Genomic DNA, 22,828 nt, shown 5'->3' with positions numbered 1-22,828 from the left:
CCTAGCATGTCGGAAGCCCTCGTGGGGGATTTGGAGCTGCTGCCTGGATCCTTCGGTGCTGCCCGCGGTGAGCACCGGGAGATGAAAAGGTAGCTATGAGTGTGCGGGCGGACACCGCCTCCTCCATCCCTGGGTCTCTCTCACCGAACCGCAAGGCTGGCCCAGAACGAGCGCTCCAGAACCTCCGGAGGAGGGAAGGCAGGCCGACTGCGGCTGTGAAGGTTTTTTTTGTTTCACGAAGAAAGAAATCAGCTTTAAAAGTAGAAAGCACGGTTTTAATTTCTCAGTGTGGCCCTTGGGGATGGATGGTTTGCAGCAGTCATTCGGTTATCCTAAACTCTTTATTAAGTCAAGTCTTTTCTTCCCCAGAATATTTTCTCTGTTAAAAAAAAGAAAGAAAACCAATCTGGACTTTTGGTTGGAGGAGCCATAAAAAGTAACAGTGAGAGAGAGAGGGAGCGAGAGAGGTATGCAGCAGGGCTCCCCCCGGGGAGCTGGGAGCTGCTGCTAAATTTCAGTTGCAGTTGTCAAGAGTTAAAGAAAACACTGGAGAAAATGTCTCATCGAGGGGTCCCGGACCGCTGTGCTCCGGGAAGGCAGTGAGGGATGGACGGCAGCCAGCTGGCCGGGGCCCAGCCGCCAGTGCCCTGCGCCAGCCCCTGAGCTCATTTGCTGCTTCTAAGTCATTTAACAGTCAGAGCTGTTTCCAGATCAGCACAGGGCACTGTGAAGAGGCTTGGGGGTTGGGGGGAGCCAGGGAGATGTTAAGGAAGAAGCTTCGCTCATTTTTGGAGGTCTTGCCCAGGGCTCCTTGGGGTCTATTGAGATGGACTGTACATGAGCCCAGCTGACTGGACGCTGGGCACAGCGGCCCAGGGGGCAGATGCTCTGCTGTCCTGGCTCAAAAGTAGAGGAAACAGAGGAGGCACGCAGAGGGCAGTGAACCCATTTAGGCTTCAAGGGAAGTCCTGGCACATGGTGCCTGTCTCAAATTTGTCCCACAGCGGGGAACACAGACTGACCTTGCCCAGCTCCGGTTCCTCCAGCCTCCTTTCTAGAACCTCTCATCTGCCACCACATCCATGTGTGGCTGGTCCCTGGCACCGTGGACGTGTGGATGGTGCGTAGAGCGCAGAAGCTGCTGAAGGCTCTCATCCCTGGTGACACGTTTCGCGGTGCCCCTGGTGGACACTCCTGGTCTGACCAGAGGCTGTGCTGTGCAGCGTGACAACCGGACAGGCCCCCATCCTCTCCAGCCCTCAGCTGTGTCCTTGTTTATCAAGGAACTTCCCGCCCCTACCTCAACTTTCCTCTGATTCACTGCAGTGGGTGCCTATGCATTTGGCACCTAAGTGGTTAATAGCATCACTGGCTAAAGGCATGGAGGGTGCCTTCTTCCCTAGGGGGCTGTTAGCACATCAAAAGGGTGCTTTTAAATCCTCACTCAATAGTATATGTGGTGGGGGGAGTAACTGATAGCCACTTGTCACCGAGCCCAGCTCAATAAATACTTCTTGTCATGCTAGCAGAACTAGTGCCATCTAACTGAACTTCAGTACCACAGGCTGCGGCTTTAGCAGAGTGCCTTAGCCCGGACCCCAGGCAATCTGTGAAAATCGGGGACACTAGAAACCTTTCTGGAGACACACCTTTGTAATTAGTTATGCCCACGACGTCTTCGCAGGTCCAAGTTTTAAAAACCAATGAAAAAACAATCCTTCCAAGTCCCCATATAACCTTTGTCACTGGGGGAGGGGGCTTCCTGTCTCCAGCGGGGCCATTTAAAGGCCATTTTCCTCATTTCCTGCAGCAGGGAAAGTTGTGAATTTCGTAAGCTATATTAAATAGTCCGTGACTGGTGTAGAACGCTGTTTTTAGAAGGCTGTGTCCTTTGACAAGTACACCTGGCAGATGACGCGGGATGTGTTCCCTTAAGTGCAGCTTAAACAAACCCACCTTCCATGGGTCGAGCATCCCCTTAAACGGTCCAGCTGGGTCAGCCAATGAGGCCAGCGGCGTGGAGAGGAGGCAGGACTTGCAGAAAGCAGATGGCTCACTCCAGCTCATTCCTGGGTTTGCTTGGACCCGTGAGAGAGGGAGGATTGTGAGTTCAGTTTTTCTTCTGTGTAAGTAGTGTGTTTTCTGTATGAAAACCAGGAACTAGAGATAGTCAAAGAGACATGGAAGTAAAACTCAGCAGTGCACACCCTCTGCTACGCCGTTCCGTGTGTTTTTGCTGACATGTGAGCACACGTGGGTATGGAGGTCGGTGGTTTCAACGGTCTTGGTGGATCCAGGCCTGAACTACTGCACTGTGTTTGAGGCCCTGGAATGTGCTTCATTTAAGGTGAGGAAACCCCAAAACAGAACTCACAAAAACAATCATATGTATCGATGTATACTGACATGTGTCATGCCTGACACTTCAGGGCGCAGTCACTTTGGGGTGGGCATCTTGGGTTGAATTCTGAGACTTGGGCCAATCCTTCTTCCTTTCCCAGCCCCCGCCCCCGTGCCAAGGCAGGTCCCCTTCACATGCCATCTCAGAAACCACACTTTCATTAGGTCACTTCACAGCTCTCTGTCAACAGCCTAATTCTCTGTCCCTTTCACTTGTGTCCCCTGGACGTAGGAGCCACAACATAGTGAGGCCTCTGCTTGGACACGTATTCCTTACTTTCTTCCACATGAATACTCTTGAACTTGCATCTTTTCCCGTGTTCCTACTGATTTCCTTAGGATAAATTCTGAGACACGTCACTGATGGAGCAAAATGCACTCATATATGTTTAAGGTTTTAAACTATTCTTCCAGAAAGCTGGTCCTCTCAGTTTTAGACAAGGAAGGCAAGTCCTCCGGTGCCAGGGTTGGAGTACAACTCTACCCCGAATCTCGCTGCTTCTCAGTTCCATGGCCATGAAGTGCCCACACCACAAACAGGGCTCCGTGCCGGAGTTCAGGGGCAGGACCCGCACGGCTGGCGGGGCTTTGCTGCGCCTGCGCAGATGGAGCAACTGTGCGGACGGAGGTGTGAGTTGATGGACCTGCCCACCAGAGCAGAAGGTGGGAATGGGGAAGTGAGTTAAGCCTGGGTGCCCGGTGAGGACCGGGGACCCCCCCCCCTCAGCGTGAAGAGAGATACTAGGCCCCTGACTCTTAGCCCCACCAGGACCCGAGCGGGTCCTAAGGTTAATCGTGCCTCTGCCTCTCGGTCCCTCCCTCCCGCCGGGAGCTCCACTTCCTTGTAACGAGCAGAACACAGCGATCGCAGGGGAATCCAATGGTGAAACTCAGGAAAGGGAAACTGGTGACCAGGAAGAGAACTGTCACACGTAAGACACCTGGGTAAAGAAGCTGTGGTATATGTATGCACAATGGAATACTACTCAGCCACAAAAAGTAATGAGATAAAGCCATTTACAGCTGCATGGATGGACCTGGAGACCATCATACTAAGTGAAGTAAGCCAGATGGAGACAGACAAATATATGATTATCACTCATATGTGGAATCTAAGCAAAGGGCACAAATGAACTCATTTACAAAACAGAAATAGAAAATAGACTCACAGACATAGATGAAAAACTCACGGTTACCAGGGGAGAAGGAATGAAGAGGGATAAATTGGGAGTTTGGGATTTGTAGATACAAACTACTACATATAAAATAGATAAACAACAAGGTTCTGCTGTATAGCATGGGGAGCTATACTCAATATCCTGTAATAAACCATAATGGAAAAAGAATACATATATATGTGTATAACTGAATCACTTTGCTGTACCCCAGAAACTAACAGAATATTGTAAATTAACTGTACTTCAATTAAAATAAAAAGAATTCTGTCGCATGTTAACTTCAGTCCCTTTCCAGGTAGCCCACCCTCCAGGCCAGGGGGCCGCTGCCAGCCAGCTCCACCCCAAGCCTCACTCATTGGAAACAAGACAGAAGGCCTCTGCCTCCCCTGCCCCGTTCTGTAGGGCAAACGCCTCTCCCCGCCTCCCCGCCTTTGTCCCTGAGCCCCCTCTTCAGCTCTTCACCTAACTGACATCTAGCCCTGTAACTCTTCCTTAAGCCCTCTCCCCAACTCCTCCCACACCATTTTGCATCCCCAGAGCCGGAAAGTCTCATCAAAGGCCGAGCTCCTCACTTGCCTCCCTGTCACCATCCTCCCACTTGGAATCGCTCTCCCCCGGCCCCTCTGGCTGTTGAGACTTCTCTTCCAGGCGCCTCCCACTCTCCATCCCCAAGAAGTCTTCCCCAGCCTTCTAGCCTTCCTCCTGCCCCCAGGGAATGTGATCGTGACACGTACACCCCATGTGCGATGGAGGATACGCCACCTGACTTTAAGTCCCTTGAAGGCAAGGACCGTGACCTGATCACCTTCCTTTTTGGGGTGTTGAGAACCGCTCTGCCAAGAGGCGGGTTCTGTGGATGAACCAGCAGGAGAGGACCAGGAACAGATGGATACGTGGGTGGGTGAATGATTACGTTGGAGTCTGGTGGCTCCGACATTTCTCCAGAGGCGGGATCAGGACAGCTTCTGGCCAGGAGAGGGCCTGAAGCACTTCATAAAAGAGGGGGACAGCGCTCCTCAAAACAAAAGAATAGAGACGAGTGGGTGGACACCACGGCCAGGAGCTCACCCCGCCAGGTCCCCTGACATTGGTCCTAGGTGCCTATTTTAACTTCCGTTGAACTTGATACATTCTGTTGCTTTTGTGTGATGGGATGTTTTACGCTGATTAAATTGCATCTCTGATTTTGGAGGAAAGGGTATTCACGTGTGTGTCACTTCTGTTTCTTGCAGGCGACCATGGTCCTGAGCTCTGCGCACTTCTGGCTGGGATTATTTCTGGTTCCTACTGCATGCCTGATCGAGGACGTGGCATGGAGAGCGTAAGTGAAAGATGGAGTGGTACCCAGGTCTTGTCGCCTGCCCTTCAGTTGTCTTCCCCTAGCCCTGCCAGACGAATGAGATGCTGCGGGATTTCAGAGAAACAGGTCTCCTGCCACATGCCAGCAGCAGATATACAGGATGTGGGGCTTTTGTTTGTTTGTTTGTTTGTTTTCCTTTTAACCTATGCTTCACCTTGCTGTAAGAATGTAGAGAAAAAGCAGCCAGGCTCTGTGATATTCCTGGCGCATGATTGTAAGAGAATTTCTAAGTTCACAACCGTTCCATGAGATTTAAGAAGCATAGCTCAAAATTCATTTCTCCTGATAGCTAAAAATCAATGCTGAGTGATCACAAATACAGCCCGGCCTTAAACCCCAGACTTCAACGGAAGTTGTGTGTCTGTGTAAGTCACTTCCCACCACCAAATGCTTGGGATGAAGTGTTCTTCACTTTTTCAAATAATTCTCGGTAGGAAGCCTTCAAATACAATTCTAAAGTGCCCATTCACAAATCTGTGAGAAAACTAACCACAGAGACTAAACTATATATCAATAGGAAATAATTCATGCTCAGTTTTTGTTTGTATGTTTTAAGATATACTGTTTCCTAAATATCTTATGCACAATGTAAAAAAAAAAAAAGCTGCTAAGTTCCAAGATAATGTAAATTTTCTTCCACCTGTGAAGATGACGGAATACGCCGCATGAGATAATACTGATTTTTGTTTGGGGTGGGCCTCATTCCTCCTGCAGTTGCCAACTTCCCTGAAAATTGAGACTCTTGGATGGGCTTCACTTTGGGCAAAGCATAATTACTTGGGGGCCCTGAGGTAGAGAATTCAGACTTTAATCCAAACCTCCCAGGAAAAGACATCAGATTTCATTTTTCTCTCTCCCTTCCTCCCACCCTCGATGAGAACTGTTCTTGCCTGACAGTTAAGGATGTCTTTTGAAAAAGTCTTCATTTTGGCATGATCTTGACAGCCGACGATACCTAAGTCGGAGAGAGGAAGTGAAGAGAGAATTTTATAGCTCCCATTTTGGGTGTTTTTCTTCTCTTCTCTTCACTAAGTTTTGCAACTGTTAGTGAAAATGAAATCATTCTAGTTTCTTAAGTGCCTTGGTTTACCACTCCTTGCCTTTTCCTTGCTAAAACTGTGTTTTGTAAACAGCAGAATCAGAATCCTTGGAAGTGCAATTATTACACCCAGGAGATGTTTTCTTCATCTAGTAAATGAACTGAGAGAAAACGTTAGTTCCGTTATTTCCTCTCGGAACACAGCCCGGTCGTGGCGCAGTGTGTCACCTTGTCAAGTCCCTTCAGTTTTGCAAGATAATCATGTTAGTTTTAGGTAAATATAACGCGGTCTTTGTTACATCAGATCACTTTTCAGTTTACAGTGACTGAGTGTAGTAATTTGATTATAAATTAATATCAGCCTATTTTAATTCAAACCCTTTATATTAATGTCATGAAAACTTTTTTTTTAATTGAGACAGTGAGTTTGCTGAGTGAGGCTTTGGCAGAGGGATCTTTCTGCCGCTTCAGAGTGTTTGCAGGTTGCAGCGGCTCTGCCCGCCCGTCTGTTGTCAGGCTCCTTCCTGGTACCTTCCAAAAAAAAGTGCTCAGTCACCAGGAAGCAGATTATCTCTTCCTTCAAACAGGATTTGGTTTTGGTTTTTCCCGGCACTGTAAAATTAGCATGATTTACATTTTAACAAGGATAAATCAATGACACTGCTTCCAGCTCCACTAGAAAGCGCACAAGTCACTCCCTTTCCAAGGAGCTGGCCAGCCAGGTCGGCTCAGGGGCTGGCGGGCGGGGAGCAGAGGCAGACCACGTGTGGTTCCACCTGCTGCCCTGCCAGGGCCCGATCGCGGCCTTTCCCAGAAGCGGACAGCGCCCACCTTTGGGAAAGCCAGAGAGGCCCCCACTGAACCCCAGAGGCACCTCCTGAAATTTGGTTTTGTCTCCTTATATTTGGGGGCCCAGGGAGGATGGCAGATACTGATTGCCTCTTGCCTGGAGTATTTGCCCAAAGTAGATGCTCAATTTGTCATATTCAGTCAGTGTCTAAACTACAGTTACCCCCTCCTCAAAAACAGGAATCTGGCGAGTTTCTTTGGCATTTTCCCTCTGATCACAGGGCCTCTGTTTTACCTCATGTTATACTCCCAGCCTGAAACACTTGTTTGTTGAGTCAGGGAGACTAAGAGGCCTCTCCTGCGAAGAGGAAGCATCTTGTGAGCTGCTTGCCTCTGATGAGGCCACGACACTGAACTGTCATTTCTCTGTCTGATCTTTATAAAATGTGTTCTGTTTTTCCTTCCTGCACCTGGAACCAAAAGATGAATCCCAGTTGTCCAGAAAATGACCCATCATTTGGTTCAAACTGTGGAATGTTGATTGGCAGGTGACGTGCTAGGATCACCAGGGCCTTCTGCGAAGCGTGTAAGTTGAGTGACGGAGAGTCAGGGAGGAGCTAGCGCTCGCCCTGTGGCGAACCCGCATGAGGCGTTTGCTAGGGTTCTTTCAACTGGACTTGGGCCGATCTTAAGGACTTTTGTTTAGTTTTGAATTTTGGTAGCTAACTCTGTTTTGAAAGAGCTTTTAAATTCCAGCGCAGGGCAGGCCCACCTTTTCACCTTTATTTCTGTGTGCATTGGAGAAAGTGAGTTGCTTCGTCAGCCTGCATTTTCCCTCTTTCTCTGCCCAGTCTCTCTCCCATTTTAGGACCTGTACTGTTAAGTGTAAGGAAAAGAAAAAAAAAAGAACAGCATGCGATCATGCGATCATTTTTTCATGAAGTCTGTCATCTTTCTGGGCGAGGAGGCATTATCAGACTGTCTTAAGGCAGATTTCGACACCATAAAATACCTACTCTGTTATCCCGTTAACCAGAGTTTTCAAGAGGGACCAAACTAATGCACCTTTATTAAAATAATTGATTGATTATATGTGATACCTGGTTGATGAATATTTTTCTTAGAAGCATGCAATTTAAATTGCCTGGAACTATTTTAATATCCTTTCACTCACATGCTTCCAAAGCGTTTCCCTGGGACATCATCCTTAGGTTAGCTGCCATGCACTTTTCTCATCGAGGAGAAGTTCACTTATATTGCTTTATAAAAATAATATAAAGCTCAAGGCCACGGGACACAGGAACCCGTCTCCTTTTATCTGACTGTATCTCTTGTGCTTCACCAGTTAGCACACAATACACTCAGCAAGTCAAGAATGACTTCATTTACTTATGTAACCCCAGATAGGCAGTTAAATGGAAATAAAAGGTAATAAGAAATTTCTGTATACAACTGGGCCTTGATTAAAAAAAAAAAAAGCTTTCTAACCAGACTAATTTCTTTGAAAGCATATTGTGTTTACCTTTTCATCTACATCTAGAATTTACCATGTCCTTCTGACTTGCTATCCTTCCAAAAGAAAAGAAGAGTCCAGGAAAAAAAGTTTCAGAAACAAAAAAGATGTAAAATTCAAGATTCTAAGCTTTTGACATATATATTTCAAAAGTCCCTGATAACCTGGAGATGCCCCCCCCATCTAAAGGCCACCGGTGGGCTTTCACACTCTTACAGAGGCTAAGCACCCCAACTCTGCCCCCACTGTGGTCACCGAGCCTCTCGACGTGGGGTTGGGTGGGCAGTCCTGGGCCCCTGGGGGCCAGCCGTCCACAGATAACGGGTTCTTACTCCGTCCAAGCTGTGACTCAGAACAAGCCAAACCCCAGCTGATGGTGAGATCCAATTTACACGCCAGTGGCTCATGCTTAGAGACTGGCTTTTTAAACCTGTAAGTATTAGGTTTTCGTCAGTTCTCATATAGACTTTGACAGGGGAGATGTTAGACTCATTTCTCTAAGTAAGGCTTTATTAGGTAAAGGTTCTTGAGAAGACAGTTTTAAATTGCTAGCATCACTTCTACTCCAATGCTCCACACAGCAGGACTGGCCGAATCACCCCCAGGTTGCAATTCCGCGTTCTCTGATAGTGGGTAAGTCCCCAGGCCAGCTCCCGGGAACCAGCCCCAGGCAAGTAGAATTGCCGAGTAGCTCGTAGGTGCAGTTTCCTCTGCGGGAGCACCTGCAGTGCCTAGTAGCATCAAGATGCTCAAGTCACTTCCCTCGGAAGGGGTTTGGTGAAAACTGGCAGCTTCAGTATAGCAGGTCAGATTCTCTCTGTCTTTTTATTTATTTATTTATTTATTGGTCTAAGGTATAGATTTCCAGTGATCTGCACCCGGTGGCCCAGCCTTCCTACTTCAAGTCTCCTGCTTGGTGTCTCCCATTTCCCCACGCCCAGAAGATAACAGTGGGGGCTGGCGTGGAGGCTGACGAGCCCTGCTGGCTCTGTGGGTGGGAGAGGGGGGAACGGAGTGAGGACAGTCATCAAACAGCCGGAGAAGCTCAACCTCCCGGACTCTCTGGACCCTCACCAGCCCTCGTGTCTGAGGTCAATCCGAGTGGCCTGGGGCCACAGTTGATGTCTACAGGAGAAATGGAGATCTGTGCCCAGACACTCGTGTTGAGCCGGATTTCAGGTCAAGGGCTTGTCACGAGGAGTGTGAACTCTGACATCATAAATCCCATCCCGGCTACGGCTGCCACTCTTTTCACTAAAAGGAAATAGAGGCTCCCCCCACCCCCAAACCCCTGATCACAGTGGGGCAAGGCCCGAGGGACCCACCTACGTCCACTACGGTGAGGAGTAAAGCATCTTCTGGGGTTTAGGTCCTGCAGGGAAGGCGTTAGAGGCAGACCTATGATGCTGCACGAGCTCCGGCCTTAGGTCTGGACACCAGGGCCTCTGCGGTCCGAGGAACACTTTGGGCGGCGGCTGAGTCTGTTCTGCAGGACGTGGGTGCCTCCCAGGTTACGGAGGTGGAGCCCTGGCCGTGCACGGGGGCGAATGCTCCATGATGTCCCCCAGCCTCCATCTGGCTCCCAGGGCCTCCGATGTGGCCCCGGGAGGGAAGCAGCCCATCGGCCCAGCTGTGCACAGTTCACGTGTCTTGTGCTTTCTGTCTTTTCCTCATGACACAGGGCCAAGCACACCTGCAAGAAAACGCTGCTGGAGGAGGTGCAGGAGCTGGAAACGAAGTCCAGGGTGATGGGCAGAGCGATGCTCCGGGACAGTAACGGAAAGAGGTGGGGCTCCGGGCGGACGGTCCAGGGACCACGCCCCCTTCCCCGCCCCGCCCCCGGACCGTTTCCCGCCTCTCCCCGGTCCCTTGTCCTCTTCTAGGTTTCTCGGTTTCTCTCTCCCTTCCTTCCTTCCTTCTTTTTCTTTCTTTCTTTCTCTCTCTCTTCCTCTCTCTTTGAAGTATAGTCAGTTTACAATGTTGTGTTAATTTCTGATGTACATCATCGTGATTCAGTTATATGTATATGTGTATATATATATATATATATAGTCCTTTTCAGATCCTTTTTCATTATAAGCTATTACAAGGTATTGAAGATAGTTCCCTGTGCTGTACAGTAGGAACTTACTGTTTATCTATTTTATATACAGCAGTTAGTATCTGCAAACCCCAGATTCCCAATTTATCCCTCATAATCTTCTCAGTTTCCATTGTGTGCACAAGGTGCCACATGGAACTCGTGCTCTCCCAAGGGAATGTGAAATGTGACTTTCTGGGCCCCTGAGCCTGACCCCACCCCATCGGGCGAAACTTGGGTTTTTGTGGGGTCTGGACATGGGTAGAACAACCCACATGTGGAAAACAGAAATAGTAGTGTTATGTTCTTAAAGTGGAGAAGTTCTGCGTTAGCAGTCTTAGCAAAGAGTGTTTAAAAGCCAGGCCTTTTGCTGTCAGGCACGGTTGTTCTACTAAAAGGTGAGTTTTTGCCGTTGAAGGTTTGCTTGCTGAAGAAGGCGTGTTATTTGTGTTGACTGTTACCATCCACCTCGAGTTTTCCCGGGGTTTGTTTTGTTTTTAATGAATTACTGTTTCCTACTGGTGTGACACTCTGGCTGGTCCAGGGAGTCAGGGGCTGGGTCCCCTCCTCATTTCTCATAGAGCCTCCTCCTCAGACCTAACTGCTGGGTTCGTGAGTAGTTTTTGCCTAATTGCATATGTGAAAAGGTTATCAGATTGCATTTGGTTAAAATTCACTAAAGGAAATTTGCCTGGGCCCAGGGACAACTTGCAGTGTAAGAAGGAGCCTTTGCTGTACTGGAGACAAGGAATGTCTGGGAATTTATGGGCACGGCTCTCCTAGAAATGCTTAGAAGGAAACCTCTGTAGCCAGCTGCTCAGCGAACACAAATCTAGAGGCTGAGTTCTTCTGGAGATCCTACTATATTTTTATTCTGTTTTGTTTCTATTGTTTACTTTACCATCTTTCAAAGCAATGAAAACTAAGCTTTTTTTTTCTTTTTTGGAAAGAGAATCCCAACATTTTGAGAAGTGTTAGAGGAGGAAAGAAGTTGAAGACTATGTAGTTCAAGTTGTAGTTTTTGTATTTATTTACTGTCTTTTTAGTGAGTTCACTAGCATTCATTGCATGGCAGCTGTGCTAATTGTTGTAAGAAATTATCAATCAACAAGATGAAAATCACTGTCTTCAATAAGCTTGAAGTCGTGACTGGTGGGGGCGGGGCCCGGGCTTAAAGGCGGCCTGTGTGTAACTGTCAGCGGCAGCACAGGCCGCGGGTGAGCAGGTCCTTCCTCACCATTAGGCACTTCAGGCACAGGGCTTAGCATCCGCCAGATGGTCCAAGATCTACAGAATTCTCTGAGACCCAAAAAACAAACAAATAAACGTGCTCCTAGGCTCTAAAACTGGGGAGACGCCTCTGCAAGTTGAAATGAATAAACATTTAAAACTCTCCAAAAATGCAATCTTAACTGTTAAGTGAAATAAGCACACTGTTTTATCCTGTTTGACAAGAAATTTATAAGCTCTTTTATGTCTCAAGAATTCTCAAGTATCCACAGTGGTTGCTGAGAGGTCATGAATGATTTCTGAGGAAAATGAGAATTTCAAAGCAAAATTCTGAAACTCCCTTCCAACATCGGACAGGAAAGCATTGCATAGAACAAGTTGTGAGAAACGAGCCTGCTCGGAGAGGAGCAGGGTCTCCTGGTCTGTGAGGTCCTTAAAACTGGGATGGGCAGGGAAGAGGCACAGGGGGCATCTGGAAGAGGTAGCAATCCCGGCAAGGCTCTGGCTTAAGAGCTCGGAAAAGAGCTTCACACCTGAGACAGGATGGAAGACTGGGCTTTGAGGGTAGGAAGATTTTGATGGACAGAAAGGATGAGGGCGTGTTTGTGGAAGACAGAGCAGCCTTAGTGAAGGTTCAAGTCAGGTGTGTGCAGGTAAGGACCCACTCGGTTCGGAGGCCACGTGCATCCACAGAGCTCCAACCTGCATTTCAATTCTGGCTCAGCTGAGATGAGCCGTGTGGCCTTGGGCAAGAGATTTCATATAACAAGACTGTCGTCATCTGTTATAGAAGACTGATGCGGGGGTAGCGCATGTGACAGCACATGTGACAGCAGTGTCTGACCCCTGGAGACTGGCACAGTGTCAGGGGCTCATCTTCAGTTTGGCAGGAGGGTCATGATGTTGAAGGGAGTGAGAGCTTGTGGTTGATAAAAAGAGTAATTTTTTTTAGGATAAAGAAAGTTCTTTTATTTAATTGAGTATAATCAGTTTACAGTGTGTCAGTTTCTGGTATACAGCATCATGTTTCAGCCATCTGTATATATACATATATTCCTTTTCATATTCTTTTTCATTATAGGTTACTACAAGATACTGAATGTAGTTCCCTGTGCTGTACAGTAGGACCTTGTTGTTTATATATTTTATATACAGCAGTTAGTGTCTACAAATCCTGAACTCCTACTTTATCCCTTCTCACCCCTTTTCCATCCTGGTAACCAGAAGTTTCTTTTCTATGTGAGCCTCTTTCTGTTTTGTAAATAAGCTCATTTGTGTCTCTTTGTTTAGATTCCACTCATAAGTGTTATCATATGGTATTTTTCTTTCTCTTTCTGACTTAGTTCACTTAGTATGACAATCTCCGAATCCATTTATGTTGCTGCAAATGGCATATCTCATTCTTTTTTATGGCTGAGTAGTATTCCACTGTATATATATACCACAACTTCTTCATCCAGTCATCTGTTGATGGACATTTAGGTTGCTTCCATGTCTGGGCTATTGTAAATAGTGCTGCTGTGAACATTGGGGTGCATGTAAAAAAAGAGTAGCTTTTAAATTCACTTATCCTGTTGGCAGCTCACTTTCACATGTTCAGATGAGTCAGAAGAAAATCAGAGTTTGAAGGTGGTCCTGCTCTGCCTTCTGCATTTTGGAATCTCTTTTCTGGACACTTTAAATTACCCACAGTGGTAGCTGGCGTGTCTGTGAGCATGTGTGTCAGGAGGCCCCCGTGGGATTCCAGCCTCCAGCCCCTCTGTCCCAGGGTCTGGCCTCACTGTTATGTTCCTCACAGAAGACAGTGCAGGGTCTCCATGCCCCTGCCATCTGACTTCTCCCTCCTGACTGCTCCCAGATCCCCTGGGTGGTCCATCTGCAGCCTGCATCAGGCTAGCTGCTCTCTGCGGAGAGGACTTGGCCCTCAGAGTCGTTCCTCCATCACCTGCTGGGCTCCTTTCACACCTGCTTGGGTTCCTGGGCTGCCCAGCGGCTGAGGCTGAGGGCCAGGGGAGGGGCGGCCTGGGGAGAGGGCAGAGATTTCTGCAGCCAGGTCTTTCATTCTGGAGATTTCCGGACCGACTCCCTCTTCAGGGCCCCTGAGCGTTTTCTTCCCTCACTCCCCGTTCCTTCTTCCCCACCCCAGGTGATGTTTGAGTTTGCCCGCGCATCGCTCTCCAGCTGTTAGTCTGGCACGGAGTAGAAGTGCCATAAACATTTGTTGACTGGAGGCGCAAACATCTACCTGCACCTCCTGGTGCCTGATGTGTCCACTCCTGTGTGAAGTGCCACAGAGGGAGGGTTGGGGCCATCACTCAGCCTCTAGTAACAGGGAACTTCATCTCATGGCTTAAAAGTAGCACTTCACAGAAGTGCAGATGGGGAGATGGTCCTCCCTGCTGCCCACAGCCCCAGCGCCCAGGTGTCCTGATTCCCCGGCCACCCTGACCATCCCCGTTACTCAGCTCAGCTGGGACGCCCTTGCCTAGGGCCTCTTCAGGACAGCTGCCAAGTCCCAAAACCCAGGTCCACTGGCCAGTACTCTGGCCATTTTTCTCAGGAATGTACTCCTAAAGAAATAGGACCAAAATCTTTATGCCTTAATCCTAAAAACCCCTTTTGTGCCAAATTACAATTTTGAAGTGGGAGCTGGAGATATTCAGGGTCCCTCTGTGCCCTTTATTCATTCGGGGAAATACTTTAACATTTTCTTGATCTTGTCTAAGCCCCCAAACTTCTCCACAATCTTGGTGAACCTTCAGATTTCATTAACGTACTTCTGCCTTTTCCCAGCGGCAAATCGTCTTCCAAAATTAACCTGCGTGATCACGCATAAATACGCCTGTCCTTCTGACTCAGCAAAACGCGCTGATGACGTGACACGGGAGGTCAGAGAGCTCTCCATCCAGAGGGGACAGCAAGGACGAAATGCCCAGGGAACAGACAAAATGGTTTTTCCTGATTTTTGTCTGTCTTCCCTGGACAGAGCATTTTTCCTCGTCGCGTAACTCGTGCCTCAGAGACACTGGAAACTTGCTGCTGTGTGGATTGTTCAGAACACCTTCCCCAAACCACCTTCCCGTCAGCTTTACTGGGACAGACCCGCTGCTCTGCGGGGAGACAGTCTGCCACGCACCTCATTACTTGGCGGCATCTGAAAAATCAGGAACTAAGTGAAGGATTCCTTTTTTTCAGTGTTTTAGTAGTATTTTTTCCCTCTTTATTCCTGAAGTGAAACTCATGATTTTTTCTTTCACTGGAAGAAAATCTACCGGGGGCCACTTACCTCTGTCTACAAATATAATTCAGACAAATGCCCAGAATGCCATGTAATCTGACAAACTTAAATTGCTCTTCTCCCTTGGTGCATGGCAGAGGCTGCCTGGTGTTTCGGCTGCTTTGTCAAGTGAGTGGAAAGGCTGACTGTATTTGGTGACAACACCTAGTTTTCCACATAGGCTTAGCCCGAATGAACAACAAAGAGGATGTTGTTTGGTTGAGACTGTCTGTTCATCACAGTTGGTGGGAGGGGCTGGGGGGGGCACCCTGAGCAGATTTTCTCCAGCTTTAAGGTCAGGGGTTCTGGTTGCTGTTCCTGCCTCGGCTAGCTGGGCGGTGGGGCTCCCTGTCCCGTCAGGCTTTCCCTGAGCGCCGTTACACTGAGCTCCTGCTGGAGGAAGCCCTGTGTCTGGCTACACCTTGCCCTGAGCCACCTCCGCATCCCCCAAGCGGTTTTCTGTCCTCCGTGACCCCAGGCCTGAGCCGGCGCTCACCAGGGAATCTAGACAGCCTGGCCGCCTTGGGAATCTGGGGGAATATGACCCCCTCCTCCATCTGGGCCGCAGCCTGTACCCCCCGGGAGTCCGCTTAATCAAGGCTGCTCTGCGCAGCCAGGGCGCCGGCGACCTGGGACTCCTAACGGCGTGTTACCTGCTGGAAACCGGAGGTCGGAGCCTGAAACACATCAGCCGCCCCACTCTCCTAGGCTCTTTTAAAACCAGTTGTATTAGGAAACAGAACCCCCAAAACTCCCCAATACATTTTGAGTGTAGATTCAGCTAAAGAATATCCAGTATGCTTTGATCTTTAAACAGAAATCCTTTGACCTTTAAAATAATGTTTAAAAAGCCATTTGGCGTCATCACACCTCCATCTTTGGTACAGCTGCTGAGTCAAAGATGAGTATAAGCAAGGCCAAAAATATGAACTACACCAGCTTTCCTGGGTATTAATTCTCAGATATAAACTTTATATCATTTCAGGAAAAATATCTCTTTTTCTCAGAGTACTGGCTGTTGGCCATGCGTGTCTGTCTTTTTTGTTTCCCTCCCATTCCCTTCCCATACTTCTCCCCCCACCCCGCCACCGAAAATATCTTGGTTTTTTTATTAGCCAAAAAGGATAGGAAATTACAGCATCATTTTTGTGACCCTCTTCAGGCCAGGTGGCAAGTGTCTGCCTCCAACACCTGGATAGGCTTTATTTCACGTCCAGCTGCATCTTTTTTCCACCGACTTGTCATGAAGCAGAGGAAGGCTCTCTGACTGCAGAGACAGACCGACCTGAGTTGGGCTCCAGGCCCTGCCACTCAGCTCTGTGACCTTGGCTGAGTGATTCACTTCTCTGAACTTTAGTTTTCTTATCATCTGTTTGATTTACGGTTTAAATAAAGTAATCCCCATTAAATCTACAGCACGTGTAGACACGCAGAAAGTGTTAGCACCCACAGGTCCCTAACTTAGAAGCGGAATCACAGTTAAATTTTGCTGTCCGTGTTAACACATCCGGGTTTTCCCAGAGCCCTGGGAGAGACAGCAGCACAGAAGATGCTCCGGGTTGTGTCGTGGGGTATGTCCCCTGGGCTGGGGAGAAGGGCAGCCCTGTGGCTGACCCCAAGCCCTTGGAGCCCCACGTGCAGCTCCAGGGAGCTCCGAACTGGGGATGTCAGTGGCGGCGGGGTGGGTCAGCCTTTGGACTCCTGCCCCAGCTAGCTCCTGTTTGCAAAGAAGAGGGTGCAGCTGGCCAGGATACCTCCCAGGGCCAGGCTCTGCTGCTGGATGGTCCCTGACCTCCCTCTGAAATGCAGCATTGTGTCTACAAAAGAAACTGAGTGTACTGAACCCTGTGTGCGGAGGGACCTGACAGGGCAAAGAGTGTGGAGAACAGGGAGCCTTCTCAGGAAAACCACGGGGGTGTCGGAGACACTCCCGGACAAGAGCAGGAAAACCTCAGAACAGGTGAGGAAACGCACTAGGGGCAGGGGAGTCAGTGGCCCAGGAAGTTCACAGGGTTACCCAGCTGGGGGCTTCTGGGGACTGTTTGCGTCCCGGGCACAGGAAGGAGAGGGGGAGGGAATAAACTCTGAAGGAAGCAAGACGCCTAATGAGCACTTGGTTAATGAACACCTAAGCGGCCTGTGTCAGCTAAGAGTCACTGGCTCTCTTAGGGGTGTTCAGTCCCAAGAACGTTGTTGTTTTGTTGTTGTTGTTGTTGTTGGCTGGTGTTTAATAATTAAAAACCACTTTGCTGAGCACCGTTTGCTACGAAGCAAGAGGAGGACTTCTCATCCACCTCTGTGCTGGAATCCACTCCGAGCCCGGCCACTGCCCTTGGCTTGTTGAGCAATGAGAGCATCTTTCTGGACCACCAGGGGAGGATGGGGAAGGGACGCCGTTTCCTTGGGATGGAGGGAGGTGCGGTGACAGGGGCGGGGGCGGAGGCGGATTCAGTGTTGGTCAGCGGTTTGCTGGTGACCGTCCCCATCCTCTGTCTAGGATGACTTGAGTAAATCTGTTTTTTGGGATTATGACTTAAGTTAGCTCAATGGCAACTTTCTCTATCTGCCAACAAGACACTCTTCAGAAATCACTTCTACTCATGAAGTGACAGTCAGAAACGAACTGGCACCCCTGGCTAACTGCGTCCCTTTTAAAGTAACGTGAAATATGTTAATCCTTTTTTTTTTTTTTGGCAAGCTGGTTTTACGAACCCATCTGAGAAGCGACAGAAGAATCTAGGGAAGACTTGAACTTCTTCCTCGGGTCTGGGTCGTAGAATCTGAATGGTGATGTTTCACATTTCAGGCAGGGATCAGTTCTTCGGGAGAGTCTTAAAAGATCTTGGCTAACTTTTCTTTCATTATCGGTGAGTCGTTTGCTTTTCCGGTGGCCTCCCCTGTCTTCCCTGCCTCCGATGTGATGGGTCTCCAGGAGCAAAACATCCCAGTCGGCCAAACACGGGTGAGCAGGAACACCCACTTGGAAACTAAGTTACAGCTCACTGTCCAGGAACAACCAGATTCTACTGCCTGTTTCTCTCCTAACTTCTTGGAGAAGCCAAGGCGGGAAGTGTAGGCTTTCTGGCACCCTGAACCTACAGGCGCGGAGTGGGTTTTGTAGTGCCTTCCTGAGAATTACTGAGTCTCCAGGACATACGGGGCTGTCGGGGGGAAGGAGCTGAGGAGTGGGGCTGGACGTTTTAGTTTACGTTCCGTGTCTGCTTTTGTCCCAACCCTCCCCTGAGCACGTCTGACTGGGCCCCAGGCATGGCCTTGCTGTGAGGGGTGGTGGCTCCTGTCTCAGCAGCTGGCACTTGGACAGGCCAGGTAAAGCCCATTTGGTCCCAGGTAAATAGGACATCGTTGCCCTTGTGGTTGAGAAGGATTTGGAGAATATGCAGAAGTCACAGCTAAGAGCCAGTCAGCCTCCTGTGGCAGGGGTGACTGCACTTAGCAGTAGATTCCTGTGTCTCCTGCTGGCACTCCTGCGAGCAAATCCTTGTCTCCAGGACCCAGGACCCAGGAATGACTGGTCATCATGGCGCCTTGGTTTTTAGCCATTCGGGGAGCCCCGTGAAGGCTTCTCTTTCTAACTGGGCAGTGATAACACAGTTATGCAGTGTTTAGTCTCTCTCTAGCAATTAGGATTGGCTCACAGCTCTTTTGGTGGTGGTAATTGGGAGTTCACACTTGCTAATGAGTAAACATGTTGGTTTCACAGCAAATAGAACCAGTGGTCAGCTGAGAGGGGAACCAGTCATTCATGAATCCGTGCAGCAGACGGGGTGTGGCATGGAGCGGTGGGGTGGGGGCCAAGTTCCCACCATGCTAGGGCTCATGTCCTGTCAGAGGTGACACACAGTGAACATGTCTGTTGAGGACCAAGAGAATCCGTAAGGACTTAGAAGGAAAACGGGGCAGGGCTTTGTGATGGAGAATGAGTGGTCAGGAAAGCCTCTCTCAATGACACCTGCACCGAGCCCTGGGTGAGGCGCAGAGCCGACCAAACGCAGATCCAGGGCAGGAGCAGGGCCAGCAGCCGGCGGGGAGGCCGGGCAGGCAGCACCCTGGGGCTGGCTGGTGCCCACGCGATCCGGGCAGAGGCTTCTGGGAGGCGGCAGGGCCCAGATGCCCCCCCCCCACCCACTCAGGATTCGTGAGGCAGCCCGGGGCCTCGGGGTTTCAGCCACCAGAGCTGTGGGGAGGGTCTACGCGAGGGAAACACATGACCCAGTGTTCTCGAACACCTGATTACCGTCAGGTTTAAAACCATGGAATCCCACCCTTAGATTTAAAAGTTAGAAGAAATCCCAATTCATGAAACAGAAGGTATTTATTAGTATGAATTCATTATAAAAATTCAAATTAACACTTTTTTTGTCTTAAAGTCAATTAGTGGTAACACTGAGATGATTTTCAGAATGATAAAAACCTGACATTAGTATCAGGGCGGACAGGTGTGCACAGCATCTCTGTGGCCAGTTTTTCTGCTTTCTCTTGGGTAGACCAGGAAAGGTTCTGATACACAAAACTTAGTTGCCAGTCTTAGCTGTTTCACAGTTTACCTTCTCACCTCAGGCTGTTTCTGTCTTTTGTTCTTGATTATATTTAATATAACAATGAGATATTTGCTTAAATCAATATATAAATAATAATATATACATATTAAATAATTACACAATGGATTTATAAGTATTAATATAAATATAACATAAATTTTATGTTATTTTATATGAATGGACACATAAGAATGCTTTTTTGAAAACAGCAATATATAATTACAACCTTTCTAATAGGTAACCTATTTGTAAAATCAAATATAAGAACCTTTAATCTGAGATCTTTACAGAAGCAAGTTAACTTGAAAACATTTGTGGTTTCTAATATACTAAGATTTAATATGAATTATAGGAAGTATTTATATGATCTTATTTTAGTTAAATATGTTTTAAATATTTAACGTACATAGAATGCAATTTAAAATCTAGTGTTTGACTAACAGCACTGTGAATCAACACTTCAATTCAAAAAAATAATAAAATCCAGTGTTTGGAAGAATAGTAAACAGTGCTGCAACCTGAAAAGCATGTATTATCCTTGTTTTTCAGTTCAGTCCCAAAATCCAGGTGCATATAGTCTTCAAAAAAATTTAGTGTTTATAAGAATATACACTTGAGAGTGAAACACCATTATTTTAATATTACTTACACTTCTAATTTAGGAATATAAAATGATTAACTTGAACTTAGGCGCGATTTTTATGTGCCCTCATTTAATTTACTGATAACTATAACTTTTCATCACTAATGGAATAAAAATTTTATAATCCTACCATATATTTCTTATTGCCAGTTCATGAGAACTTGTCATGATTTTTAGATATTCGGGTATTTCTAGAATGATGGTTGTTGTGTTTATTCAAGTGTTGACAGAGCTCCCAGACCTGCTGTCCTCCTGGCCACGTCCTGCCTACTCAGAAAGCACTTGCTTTTCTAAAAGGAACGTAAGACAGGAACTTGCTGGAAGTACTTTTGTCACATAGCACTTTGGGCTTATCCAGGCCACATCTTTTCACCAACCTCAGATAGACGTTGAAAATGGGAGAACTCTCCAAGCTGGGGAGACAGAGCCTGCTCCCTACAAGCCCGTCTTCCACGTGGCATAGCAAAGACCCCCCAGCCCTGGGCGGCTGAGGGTCAGCTGGGCGGTGCAGCCTGGTGGCCCCACGCTGCTGCCCGACGTCACAGACCCTCAGTGCCCCGGACTATCTGAGACCCAGCAACCTTCCAAAGTAAAATCCAACTGAGCTTTTCTATTTCATAGCCCAGGGGAATGCTGCAGCTACATCTCTGTCCATTTTGGCCTGTTTCTTTCTTCCATAAATCATGCTGTCCTGACTCAATCGCTGAGGACCGCAGTTCTGCTGTCCCTTGAAGGTTTTCACTTTAGTTTCTTTGGTGATTAGAAAGGAAGACACACTTCATCCCTCGGAAACAATTGATTTGTATCTGGGCTGTTTTGGAAGGACTGTCTCTGGGCCAAGTGCACCGTCTTGATTCCAGATAAAGGCTTGTCTTGAGCATCTTGAGGGAATTCTGTTCAGCGCAGCAGACATCCTTGTTTCGGCTTTGATCCTCACAGGCGACTTCTTCCTCCTCTTCCTTTTTGTGCAATATTCTCAAAGGGCAGAACCACATCATTCCATCCGGCTTACTTCACAGCCGTGTCACGGCTGTGCTCCCTGCGCTCATTTCTTTCTGGAACGCAGCCGTTCTGCGTAGGTTTCATGGTCTCTGACTTTGTTCCTTTATAGCCCTGCTGGACCATGGCCAACCCATGACACCATCAGAAAGAGCGCGTAGGCTCAGAGACGCACCTGCTGCTGGTCCGTTTTGATTTTCTGTGCTGCTGTCATGTTGGTGTCAGCAGCAAATGTTTTCACATACCTAACAGCGGATTGCTGTCTGTTAGATACACATATATACACACACACATGTATATTCAGCAACATTTCTTATCTACCTCTTCCATTTCCAAGAACAACAACAGAACATCTATTTCCATTTTTTATGAAGTATAGTTGATTTACAATATTATATTAGTTTCAGGTGTACAACATAGTGACTCGGTATTTTTATAGATTCTCCATTTAAAGTTAACTACAAAATAATGGCTGTAATTCCCTTTGCTGTACAATATATCCTTGTTGCTTATTTATTTTATACATAGTAGTTTGTGTCTCTTAATCCTCCACCCCTATCTTGCCCCTCCCCACCCCACTGGTAACCACTAGTTTGTTCTATCTGTGGGTCTGCTTCTGTTTTGCTATATGCGTTTGTTTGTAGTGTTTTTTAGATTCCACCTATAAGTGGTATCATACAGTATTTGTCATTCCCTGACTTATTTCACTAAGCATAATATTCTCCAGGTCCATCCATGTTGCTACAAAGGGCAGAATTATTCTTTCTTTATGGCTGAGTGGTATGCCATTGTATATACACCACATCTTCTTTATTCATTCATCTGCTGATGGGCACTTAGGTTGCTTCCATATCTTGGCAATTGTAAATAACGCTGCTATGAGGTTTGGGGTGCATGTATCTTTGCAAATTAGTCTTTTCATTTTCTTTGGATATATACCCAGCAGTGGAATTGCTGGATCATATGATGGTTCTATTTTTAATTTTTTGAGGAACCTCCATACTGTTTTCCATAGTGGCTGCACTAATTTACATTCCCACCAAGAGTGTAGGAGGGTTCCCTTTTCTCCACATTCTCACCAACACTTGTTTGTTGCCCTTTTGATAACAGCCATCCTGACAGGTGTGAGATGGTATATCATTGTGGTTTTGATTTGCATTTCTCTGATGCTAGTGATATGAGCATCTTTTCATGGTCTGTTGGCCATCTGTATGTCTTCTTCAGAAAAATGTCTATTCAGGTCTTCTGCCCACTTTAAAAATTGGATTCTTTGTTTCTTTGATATTGAGTTGTATGAACTATTTATATATTTTGGATAGTAACTCCTCGTCATTCATACCATTTGCAAATATTTTCTCCCATTCAGTAGGTTGTCTTTTTGTTTTGTCAATGGTTCCCTTTGCTGTGCAAAAGAACATCTACTTCTACCATTTACAGGAACAACAGAAGAAAATGTAACAACAGCAACAACAAAAACAGTTTACAGTGAAGCCTATCATTTCATTTGTTCTCTCAAAACTGTGTCCGAATGTGAGCAGTGCAGGCCCTAATACTCCCTTGACTTTTTTTTCTTCTATGAACCATTACCATTTACGTCCAAACTCTTAAAACATTTTGCATTAGTAACATGGTATTTCTTAAGTGCCTGTGAGTGGGCACATACTGTTGTTGACGATCACAGAACCTTGGTTTTCCTCATAATCTTCAGGGGTCAGCTTGGATAAAAGAGCTTCTGAGAGTTTCCCCGTGTGGTTGTCTGCA

General features: G+C 47.4%; 1 protein-coding gene across 2 annotated transcripts in view; it reads left to right on the top strand.

Annotated features, from left to right (window-relative positions):
• LOC102506353 (phospholipid-transporting ATPase IB) overlaps nucleotides 1-22,828 on the top strand; it is a 416,600-nt gene that overhangs the window by 367,287 nt on the left and 26,485 nt on the right. For both annotated transcript variants that reach the window (XM_032496428.1, XM_032496427.1), the window contains 2 exons: nucleotides 4,811-4,899; nucleotides 9,961-10,065. In XM_032496428.1, the coding sequence (XP_032352319.1) occupies nucleotides 4,811-4,899; nucleotides 9,961-10,065 (194 nt within the window). The remainder of the gene's footprint in view (nucleotides 1-4,810; nucleotides 4,900-9,960; nucleotides 10,066-22,828) is intronic.

This window comes from Camelus ferus, chromosome 14 (genome assembly GCF_009834535.1).
Source record: "Camelus ferus isolate YT-003-E chromosome 14, BCGSAC_Cfer_1.0, whole genome shotgun sequence".
NCBI lineage: Eukaryota > Metazoa > Chordata > Mammalia > Artiodactyla > Camelidae > Camelus > Camelus ferus.
The sequence above is the reverse complement of the archived record's forward strand: the minus strand, read 5'-3'. Positions and strand labels throughout refer to the sequence as shown.